Here is a 12,063-nt window from a genome sequence, read left to right on the forward strand (position 1 = left end):
GAAGAGCGCTACTTGCTGGAAGAGCGCTACTTGCTGGAAGAGCGCTACTTGCTGGATCAGCTTGACACTCTGCGATGCGGTAGTGGCATTTTAAAATGCATTCTTTTTGAAGATACTTTAAGAATTCTGCTTCAGTCTTTCCCACGTTTGCTCGTTACCAGCTTGTGGCCATTTGATTGAGCTCCTCCTTGAGCCCAGGGTCCATAGTGACTGTATGGAGGAGCGGCCTTGCCTAATTTCAGAGGTCCACAGGCAGGCAGGAGGGCGGGGAAAGCTATGTTGCATCAATGTGAGCTGCAGTGGTGCTTAAGAGGTGATTTCAAGAAAATAGAAAGTGACAGTGCTGAATATATGAAATGACGGAAAGTGGGAGGCCGAAGAGCGTCTGGAAAAAAAGCACGGCTAAAGTTGTTCGGTTGACCCTTGCTGAAGATGTAATTCCCCTAAGAAAGGGACTACACCCAAAATACCATCTAGCATTTTAGGTGCTCACTGGGTATTTCCAGCATTTTCTATTGACTATGATTTCTTTTTGTTGGTCATGAGGTGGATACTGGTTGCTGCAAGCCTTAAAGTGAAAGCATGCAATTTGTATTTTTTTTTTAAAGAAGTGTCCTGTATGACTTGTGTGTCAGTTACTCACTGCCCTTTAATGATGAGATGTTTAGTTTCTGAAGGACTGGTGCATAGAGCAGGGCTGTCTGTGGTGGTTCAATATATTTACGGCAAAACAATGGGCTTTGAAACCTGGCGTTTTGTCTTGGTGTTTCCACCAGGGTTGCAGTGAATTTGTCAGGACTCAGCATCACCTATGTAAGTCATGCCATTTATTCTCGCCTGCCTCTACATCACTCCATTTTGAAAGGTAACATTTTAATTTTGTTGTTTTGAGGATGTTGAAGTTTTCACTGGAGCTTCTCCAATGGCCCAATGTTTAAAGAAAGACAGAGTTGCATTTATATAGTGCCTTCCACAACCTTGGGGTTGTAAACCCAACGCACTTTACAGCCAATGAGGTTTTTTTTAAGTGTAGTTACTGTTAGAATATAGGAAGTACAGCAGCCAATTTGTGCAAAGCAAACTTGCACAAACAAGCAATATAATAGTGACCTTAGATATTGGCTAGGGGATAATTGCACTGTTCGAAATAATGCCATGGGATCTATTAAGTCCACCCGAGGGAAGACAGGCATAACGTTTCATCCGAAGGACAGCAACTCTGACAGTGCAGCACTCCCTCCGCATCTGGCTCTCAGGAGTGGGACTCTAATCTGCAACTTTGTGATTCTGCAACTGTGTGATTCTGTGGTTGGGAGTGGTATCTACTGAGCCATGGATGGTTGCCCTGTCAGCGTAGTGCTGAGACATTATAGACCAGAATATTCTTCATTTTAATCCCCAGAGTTTGCTGCTTTCAGCCAAATTAGCAGCTGAACTGCTGTCATTACGGCAAAAGGGGGGGGGGGGGGGGTGAAAAGTAAGTCGGGGCTTCGGTTGAGTGACTCCTGCTGACGCACACGCACACAAACGTGGATATTAGCCGAGGACAGGAACAAACTTTGCGGTGAAGCCATCTGCAGTTGGATAGCATGTTGCTGCTTACCGACCAGGCTTGTGCTGGAAGAATAGGCACTGGAATAAGGGGATGGAGTGGGCGTGGGGGGGGGATTCCCTTGACAATGTTGCCTTATCCCAGTGTGAGAATCTGTGCCTTCGATTCTCCGCATTGCTGAACTGGGGTTGGGTGGGCTGGGGTGGAGGATGAATTTCAGAGCTCGGGGGCCCATACAGCTGAAGACACGCGCTGTCAAGGGGTGGAGGAAGCGGATGACAAGCAAGAGCCAGAACTGGAGCAACACCGAGTACTGGGAGGGTTGTCACGCTGGAGGAGGTTACAGAATTAGGGAGGGATTTGAACCTGAAGGTGGGAATTTTGAATTTTGAGGTGGTGTTGGACCGCGGACCAGTCACCGAGCACAGGAGAATGAGCAGCAGATTAGGATACAGATGGTGGAATTTTGGATACGCTCAAGTTTATGGAGGGTGGAAGTTGGGAAGCCGGTCAGGAGAGTGCAGGAATGGCCAAGTCTAGAGATGAAGGTTTGGATAAGGCGTTCAGCAGCAAATGGACAAAGACGGACTATTTTGCAGAGGCATACTATGATACCTCGCCCGAGTGGTCAAATGTGTGCTGGGGACAGTGGGTATTGACAGATTGTGGATAGAGGGGATGAAGTTGGCATTAGGGGGGAGCCCTAACCCGTCATTTTCTGACATCTACAAGTGCAGGGTGGTGGGGGAGGGTATGGTCAAAGGATTGTGATCAAGAGCAGGAACGCTGGCTGATGTTATTATTTCCTTACCTCTGGCTGCTGAGATAGACCTGGTGCTCCTAACTGGGCCCTTCTGAGCTCTCGTATGTTGACATGGCTGTGCTTAGCCTTTGCTAATTTGAAACAAAAATGGGCAAGTGACTGGCAAGTGAAGCCTTGGTTCTCTGAGCTCTGGGGTTACCTCCTTAAGCCTCCACCTCCCTCATTTAAGATGCTCCTTCCCCCCTCCTAATTGCCTTAAGTGGCTCTGTCACGTTTTGTTTGATAATTCTCCTTGGAACATTTTTGCTACGTTTTAAGGCGCTAGGAAAGTGCAAGTTGTTGAAGGTAGTTAGAGAAAGCGTTTGTAGACTTTCATTTCCCCCTTCCTCCCCCAAGGTATAAATGCTTGTTCTAGTTTGGAGTTGGCCAGCGTTAATTGGGCTATGTTGCTTTGAGGCCACAGCACAGCCAGTGTGGGAAATAGAAAAAATGTCACGTTGGGAAGGGAAGTGAGTAGGACAGTGTTTTTTTTTTAAGCTCTTTTGTCTGGAACACTGGAGATTGGCAATAACTGGGGCTCTGCCAGCGTCACCCACCTCCCAAGAACAAAAAAAACATGAGGGCTTCCTGCAAATATTTGCCACTTCCAAACAGTCCAAAGGAATCATTGTTTGCAAAACCCCCATGTTTGCAAAGTTTAAAAAAAAACCTGTTTTATTAGCGCGTAACAAGTCGACAGACGCATGGATTCTGTTGAGGTGGACGAGGAAGCTGATAACCTTAGGAGGCCCCCCCCCCACCCCCGTATCCAGTTTCATGGAAAATCTGAAGAAGCTACAACATCGAAATGCATTTTAAGCCCAACCAATGCATGTGTGTTTACCCTTTACACAAGCAACTATTACAGAATCTCTCAGTGCAGAAGAGGCCCTTTGGCCCATCGAGTCTGCACCGACACGTGAGAAACACCTAACCTACCTACCTACCTAATCTCATTTACCAGCACTTGGCCCATAGCCTTGAATGTTATGATATGCCAAGTGCTCATCCAGGTACTTTTTAAAGGATGTGAGGCAACCCGCCTCCACCACCCTCCCAGGCAGTGCATTCCAGACCATCACCATCCTCTGGGTAAAAAAGTTTTTCCTCACATCCCCCCTAAACCTCCTGCCCCTCACCTTGAACTTATGCCCCCTCATGACTGACCCTTCAACTAAGGGGAACAGCTGCTCCCTATCCACCTGTCCATGCCCCTCATAATCTTGTATACCTCGATCAGGTTGCCCCTCGGTCTTCTCTGCTCCAATGAAAACAACCCAAGTCTATCCAACCTCTCTTCATAACTTAAATGTTTCATCCCAGGCAACATCCTGGTGAATCTCCTCTGCACCCCCTCCAGTGCAATCACATCCTTCCTACAATGTGGCGACCAGAACTGCACACAGTACTCCAGCTGTGGCCTCACCAAGGTTCTATACAACTTCAACATGACCTCCCTACTTTTGTAATCTATGCCTCGATTGATAAAGGCAAGTGCCCCATATGCCTTTTTCATCACCCCACTAACATGCCCCTCTGCCTTCAGAGATCTATGGATACACACGCCGAGGTCCTTTTGTTCCTCAGAACTTCCTAGTGCCATGCCGTTCATTGAATACTTCCTTGTCAAATTACTCCTAGTCCCAGTCTCTTTCCCAATGGTGGGGGGGGGCGCGGTTATTGCTCGCAACTAAGGTCTTTCAACTCCGCACTGATGGATGGTAATTCTGGATCCATTCTGCTACTGGGGAATATCCTGCTCCTTTCTCCCCCCGCAGCTCAAAACACCTTCCAATCATGTCCTGTACTTTGGAACCCCCCCTCTACCTTAATTCCTTCCTCTCAATACTCTCCCCAGTTGCTTTGAAAGATGGGATTCTCTGGATCCCAAGTTACTATAACCAATCCCTTTTAGTGCCAGAGTATGATCTTTTCCTATAGCTGTAATGGCCACACACTTGCTTATATTTCTTTGGCTTTGAAACATTTAATAATGTCCTGCGGATGTCATAAGATACTTTATTGATAGAAGCTTGTTCATTATAAAAACAGTTCTTGCTGGTACAGCTCCCAATCTGTAAATGCCACAGTAGTTTCTGATTCTGGGGGTGGGCTCAGTCTCAATTGACTGCATTCCCTCTCAATGGTTTTTAAGGGCCTTATTTCAGCGACACTAAAGATGGTTCAGTCAGAGATTTACTTGACAGTGGCGATGGATGCTCCCGGCAGCTCGGTGGTATGAAGGAGGTTTCCTGTCCTTAAGGCAAGGGAGTGGGACTATCTAAATTGCTCTTGCAGTGAGCTGCCATGGGCTCAATGGGGGTTTTCTGTGCTGTAACCATTCTCATTACCATGGGGTGGGGTGGGGTGGGCGGGGGGTTCTCCTATTCTCTTTAATCGCTACACCTCCCCCTCCGGCCCCCGACTTTTGGAGTAACCACCCCTCCTTACAATCAGTAATTGCAACACCCCCTTGTTGATATTTGGTAAGAAGGGGAAGGGGGGGGGGGGTCGCCCAATCTGTAATTGGCACCCCCCCCAGGTGATATTGGTGGAGGTGGGGTCTCCCAGTCTGCAATTGCTGCACCCTCTGCTGACAAAATTGATGGGGAGGGGGCTGTATTTTGCATCCCCCCTCCCCCCTCGGTTACATTGATGATGGGGGGTCTCCCAATCTGTAACTGACACACCCCCTCCTGGTGATATTGATGGAGGTGGTCTCCCAATCTGTAACTGACACACCCCCTCCTGGTGATATTGATGGGGGGGGTCTCCCAATCTGTAATTGACACCCCCCCCCCCCCGATGATATTGATGAGGGGGAGGCGGTCCCAATATCTGTAATTGACACACCCCCTCCTGGTGATATTGATGAGGGGGGGGGGGTCCCCCAATCTGTAATTGACACACCCCCTCCTGGTGATATTGATGAGGGGGGGGGGTCTCCGAATCTGTAATTGGCACTCACCCGCCCGATGATATTGTTGGGGGAGAGGGGTCTCCCAATCTGTAATTGTCTCGCCCCCTCCCGGTGATATTGATGAGTTGGGGGTGGGGCCTCCCAATCTGTAATTGACACACCCCCTCCTGGTGATATTGATGAGGAGGGGTCTCCCAATCTGTAATTGCCACACCCCCTCCCGGTGATATTGATGAGTTGGCGGTGGGGCCTCCCAATCTGTAATTGACACACCCCCTCCTGGTGATATTGATGAGGGGGGGGTCTCCTAATCTGTAATTGACACACCCCCTCCTGGTGATATTGATGAGAGGGGGTCTCCCAATCTGTAATTGCCACACCCCCTCCTGGGGATATTGATGAGGGGGGGTCTCCCAATCTGTAATTGCCACACCCCCTCCTGGTGATATTGATAAGGGGGGGTCTCCCAATCTGTAATTGTCACACCCCCTCCTGGTGATATTGATGAGGGGGGGGTCTCCCAATCTGTAATTGTCACACCCCCTCCCGGTGATATTGATGAGAGGGGGTCTCCTAATCTGTAATTGTCACACCCCCTCCTGGCGATATTGATGAGTTTGTGGGGGTTGGGGGGGGGGTCTCCCAATCTGTAATTGTCACACCCCCTCCCGGTGACATTGAGGGGGGGAGGGGTTCTCCCAATTTGTAATTCTTCCCCCCCCCCACCCCGCCCCCGGTGAGTTTTCGCCTGCGGAGTGCCCGCCCCCTCGGGCTCTGAGTGACAGCTCTCGGGACAGCGAATGGTTAAACGGGGCTCCGCCGGTCCGAGCGGGCTGGGTGAGCCGAGCCGAGGCGCCGCTCCGGTCGCCAGAGCCGAGTGATGTGGGTAAGAAAAATCAAAGGCCGGCGTTAAATTAACCCTTTCCGCCCCCACCCTCGGAGGGGACGGGACTCGACTCGACACGGCACCTCTCTCAACGCCCCCCCCCTCTCCTCAGCCGCCGCCGCCGCCGCTCCGGTGTCGTCCTCACCGGGGGTCGGTGGAGGGGGGTGTGGAGGTGGGGGACGGGTTGGTAGGGGAAGCCTTGTAGGCCGCTGCGAGCCTCCGGACTTGGATAGCCAAGCTGCGGCGGTGCTGGAAATCGAGGCGCGACGGGTGTCGTCTGTTCCTCCGGGCTGTTGTTGGGGAGGGAGGCCGGGGCCTGGCCTGGGCTGGACTGGGCCTAACCCCGGGGATGTGGTGCTGCTGCTGCTGCTGCTGCCCCGGGAGGCCGCTGACAGCAGAGCCTCCTTTAGCTGCAGTCGCAGCGCAGACTTGTTGCGAAAGATTTGGTGTAGAGAATGTGGACTTTTCCCCCTCTCTCCCTCTCCAGCGAGAGAAATAAGAGGAATGTTCATATGGAATACATCAGCTAAAGATATTGTTCACATGCAATATATTAATACCCGAATATTCTTGTGCAATATTATCCAGAGGGAAATTTCATAATTAATACTATCCAGTGATTGTTCTTATTATCCACATTATTTTTGTATTATCCAGAGAGATTGTTCTTATCTAATATATTATCCAGAGGGATTGTTCTTATCTAATGTGTTATCCAGAGGGATTGTTCTTATGCAATATAATATCCAGAGAGGCAGTTCATATCGAATATATTATCCAGAGAGATTGTTCATATCTAATGTATTATCCAGAGGGATTGTTCTCATGCAATATAATAATATCCAGAGAGGCAGTTCTTATGCAACATAATAATATCCAGAGAGGCAGTTCATATCGAATATATTATCCAGAGAGATTGTTCATATCTAATGTATTATCCAGAGGGATTGTTCTCATGCAATATAATAATATCCAGAGAGGCAGTTCTTATGCAACATAATATCCAGAGAGGCAGTTCATATCGAATATATTATCCAGAGAGATTGTTCTCATGCAATATAATAATATCCAGAGAGGCAGTTCATATCGAATATATTATCCAGAGAGATTGTTCTCATGCAATATAATAATATCCAGAGAGGCAGTTCATATCGAATATGTTATCCAGAGAGATTGTTCATATCTAATGTATTATCCAGAGGGATTGTTCTCATGCAATATAATAAAATCCAGAGAAGCAGTTCGTATCGAATATGTTATCCAGAGAGATTGTTCATATCTAATGTATTATCCAGAGGGATTGTTCTCATGCAATATAATAATATCCAGAGAGGCTGTTCTTATGCAACATAATAATATCCAGAGAGGCTGTTTATATCAAATATATTATCCAGAGAGATTGCTCATATCCAATGTATTATCCAGAGAGATTGTTCTCATGCAATATTATAATATCCAGAGAGATTGTTCATACCGAATATATTATCCAGAGTGATTGTTCACATCGAATGTACTATCCGGAGGGATTGTTCTAATGCAATATAATAATATCCAGAGAGACTGTCCCTTAGCATAATACCCAGAGGGAGATTTTCATATCTAATATATTACCCAAGAATTGTTCGAGTGAGATTTTTTCATATCTAACGTAATATATTATCCAGAGAGATTGTTCTTCTTATCCAGATTATTCTTGTTACTTCAGAGAGATTGTTCATATCTAATATATATAGAGATTGTGCTTGTGCATTGTATTATTCAGATTGTTCTTATCTAATATATAGAGATTGTGCTTGTGCAACATATTATCCCAAGATGACATGAAATATCATCCAACATTATTTTAAAGCTGTTTAATTGTTGTGTATATTTAAAGAAAATTTGTATATTTTAATGTTTTTCCACCCTTGAGCTTGTCTTGTTGAAGCAAGTTGGGAGGCATTCTTGTTTTCTTCAAGTTTTACCAAGATGTTGGAAAAGTTTTATAGCACTGTACTGTAAAGATTGGAATATTTCACACAACTCAATGCTCCTTTTTGCTCATAATTACATTTGCAAGCAACATTGCAATAAATTTAAATTTTGGGTGTGTTTAAATAAACAATGAAGTGTCAGTAGCCAAATTTGCCAACACTTTTCCTGATTGTTGAAAAAGGTTAGAAGGTTGCAGTAATATTGATACATATTTAAGTTGCTAACTGCTTAATTATTTCCTCTGCATTGAACATTTAACGTATTTATTTTTATTTAAATATGATAATTGCATTCTTTCAAACATGGAAAGGACGTGGTGGAAAATTCTTGTCGATGGGGTCAAGTGGCTCTGGTTAAAATTGCCATTTTTGAAAGAAAAAGTGAAGTCAAGGCGAGGGAGGGGCCAGGAGGATGACATGACAGGGGCCCAGGGAGAGGTATGTTCACATCCAGGGATAGGTGGGAGGTTACAGTCACATCAGCCAGATCTTATTGATTGGCAGAGCAGGCTCGAAGGGCCGAGTGGCTTTCTCCTGCTCCTTGTTTGTCTGAAAGCAAACCTCATACTGCATGTACACAACAATACCGGCAGCATCTGTGAAGAGAGAAACTTGGTTAAGTTTCTGATGAAAGCTTATTGACCTGACATTTTAATTCTGTTTCTCTCTCCACAGATGTTGCCTGACCTGAATATTCCCAGCATTTCCTGTTTTTATTTCAAATTTCCAGCCTCCAAAGTGTTTTGCTTTGATTGCTGCATGTTTCAATTTCAAATTTGGGCGAGATTTCATCCTTCCCCGTCCTCCCCTACTTTAATAGTCGGTTGTTGGCCTCCAGTATAGAATGTATTTTTTAAGTGAGAAAACTGCTCAGCAGTGAAAATTTAAAATGTTACATCTTTAAAATAAAATCAATAACATTTACAGTGAGAATAGCAATAACCATATCTCAGATTCAAGAGTCAACTTGTTTCTCAGTATCTCACTTGAGTTGTTATTTCCTTCTGATGTCTGGAGAGCAACCTCTCCAAGTCAGTCTCATTTTACTTATATTTCTATTACTGGTTCCACTGGGCTGCCCTGTGTATATGTAGACTGAGTTGCTATATCATTGGATACAGTGGAAACTGGTTCCGTGAACATAAGAACAGGCAGGGGCCATTCAGCCTTTAGAGCCTACTCGACCATTCAATTAGATGAATGGCTGAAAATAAAATACTGCGGATGATTCTGAAGAAGAAAACACTGAAGAGTCATATGGACTCTTAACGCTAGCTCTGTTTCTCTCTCCACAGAGGCTGCCAGACCTGCTGAGTTTTACCAGCATTTTCTGTTTTTATTTCAGATGAATGGCTGATCTGTGCTTTAATCACATTTACCCACCTTCGCTCCATATCCCTTGTTAGTCATATTTTATAAAAATGTATTGATCTCAATCTTGAGCACTCAATTCATCCAGAGTCATATTGGGATCGAGTTTTCCAAGTTTCCGTTTCCCTTTGTGAAGGACTTCCTGATTTCATTGCTGAACAGAGGAACTTGAATTTTAAAATGATACCCTCTACTGGATTCTTCCACTAGAGGAAATAGTTTCTCTTTATCTGATCTAATTCTTATATCTTTTTCGACACCTTGATTGGATCACCCTTCAATTTTCAATATTCAGGTGAATGCAAATCAAGCCAATGCTACATATCCTCAAATTGTTACCTTAAGCCCTGATATCATTCCAGTGAATCTGTGTTGTACGCCCTCCCAGGCCAATATATTCTTCCTATGGCATAGAATCCAGTGTCATATTCATAGACCTGCAAAGGGAGTTGTGAGTTTCTTGGGGGGAGCGGACACCGAAAGACTGATTAAACTTTTGATGTAGATGAGTGGAGGTGAGCTGGGCAATGGTATTACCTATTGATTGATTGCTCTTACAAAGAGCCAGGGTGGTCATGGTGGGCTGTGTTATCCTTCTGTGCTGGAAGTGTATATAATGACAGTCACCTTAAATAAGAAAAGCTTACAAAGGAGCTTCAGCTTTTTGAACAATTGTAGAGGGGAAGAGGATAGAACAAGCGATCCAGACAATCTGTTTTGATATTTTTAATGCTGCTACTCCTTAGGTCAGTGTTTCACTTCTCTTGCCTGGCAAAGACATCTCAGGGCTTTAATTTTGCTCAGAGTTTTTGCCTTCCATTTCCCCGGTGTTCAGTCTTAGTTATTATTCTGCTCAATTTTTTGAGCTGGTGCCTGAAAATTCTCCACCTAGTTGCTATTGCTTTAATTATTTGAAAGTAGCCTGAGCCACTCCTCCTGGCACAGCTCCAGAATTAATTTTTTTCAGTATTTGTCTGATTCACTTTTTTATTTTTAGGAAAGTTAACCCTTGCTTCCCCCCATCTCACCCCAAGTTAGGTTTCCAACTAGTGCACAGAATTTTTTTTCGAGAGACCCATTTTTATAAACATATTTCTCATAAGCCAAACCCTTTATGTCGTGTATTTTGTTTTCATGTTGTTGCTATTCTGTGCAAGAAGTGTTGTTAAGATAAAATATTTCAGTTTTTAAATCCCCTCTGTTGAAAGGGGCTGGGGTCAGTTGTCCTTGCTGCACTCGCTCCTTCTCCAATACTTGGCACAGTTCATGGGTTGAAACCTGTAACCTTCCAGACCTGTAAAAGATTCCTCTATTCACAGGACAGATTTCCAGAACCATTGCAGAAACTTGATAAATTATTGGTGAATGACTCGCTGTTAATCCTAGTCTCGTCAAATAAAGAAGGTTGCAAGACGGTGTGCAAAAAGCTGGTTGCTAAAGCAGCAATGAGACAGTCAGAACCTGATGAGGCTTGTATGCTCAGCTCCTGCTTTCTCATATGTTTCCTCTCCTGGTTGCTTGGTGTTGAGTGGGTAAATTCCTATTCATTCAATGGTATGACCTTTCTGGCACATGCCTGCCACAGCCTGAAGTAGATTATTCTACACACAGTTCCTTGCAGGTTTATTTGTTAAAATATAGATTTCTCTGCAGAGCAATTAAAACAAAATCTGCAAATAAAAGTCCAAATGCAAATATGAACAGACTGTAAAAGTGACTGTTTTCCTCCTTTTAAAAAACTCCATTGTCTTCTTTAATATGTACACATCTTCCCTTCCCCCTCTCACTCATCCAACCACCCCCCCTGCCCAATCCCAAACAAACAGACACACTTTTGTGACTCCCTGTTTATCTGGGTTTTTTGGCTTGCCGTGACTTGTGCTTAGTTCCACTGGTGACTTATACTCTAGTCATGTATTCTACTTATGCCATTCTTTAATATTGAGTTTTTTTGTAGCTTTTCCATTGCACAGCCTGTGACTGATTCAGACCACATTAGATATATCCCCCCCACCACCATCATAGGGAGCTATTTATTTTCATATATGAATGAATTCTACATATGAAAAATATCATGCCTTCCCCAATTGCTTAGTCTGCAGTTGCACCACATGATGTAGTAATGATCCATCCAAACTGGAAAGATAATGAGGCTACCTGTGAAATTATGCCCCCTGCAGAAGTTTCCATCTTCAAAAGAGGCCAGAAATGAGAGTGAAGTTGTGAAATATAATTTTCAGAAATGCACTTTATAGAAGTAAACAAAGTTGCTTTTGTATACTACTGTTAATGTAGAAAAATATCCCAAATACTGCACAGTAGCAAAAGTTGACATTAAGCCACAGAGGTTTTTTAAAAATTCATTCATAGGATGTGGGCTTCGCTGGCTGGGCCAGCATTTATTATTGCCCTTGAGAAGGTGGTGGTGAGCTGCCTTCTTGAACCGCTGCAGCCCATGTGATGTAGGTACACCCACAGTGCTGTTAGGGAGGGAGTTCCAGGATTTTGACCCAGCAACAGTGAAGGAACGGCAATATATTTCCAAGAAAGGATGTTGAG

The 12,063-nt window shown here is 44.7% G+C and overlaps 1 protein-coding gene across 2 annotated transcripts in view; it reads left to right on the forward strand.

Annotated features, from left to right (window-relative positions):
- zbtb47b (zinc finger and BTB domain containing 47b) overlaps positions 1-12,063 on the forward strand; it is a 254,214-nt gene that overhangs the window by 73,574 nt on the left and 168,577 nt on the right. Inside the window, exon 1 of one of the 2 annotated variants that reach the window (XM_078536583.1) lies at positions 6,049-6,160. The exons of the other annotated variant lie outside the window; for it this stretch is intronic. Coding sequence (XP_078392709.1) covers positions 6,155-6,160 — 6 coding nt within the window. The 5' untranslated portion in view covers positions 6,049-6,154. Of the gene's footprint in view, positions 1-6,048; positions 6,161-12,063 lie in introns of those variants that run through there. 2 annotated transcript variants of the gene reach the window in all.

Source organism: Cetorhinus maximus, chromosome 3 (assembly GCF_964194155.1).
Source record: "Cetorhinus maximus chromosome 3, sCetMax3.hap1.1, whole genome shotgun sequence".
Lineage (NCBI taxonomy): Eukaryota > Metazoa > Chordata > Chondrichthyes > Lamniformes > Cetorhinidae > Cetorhinus > Cetorhinus maximus.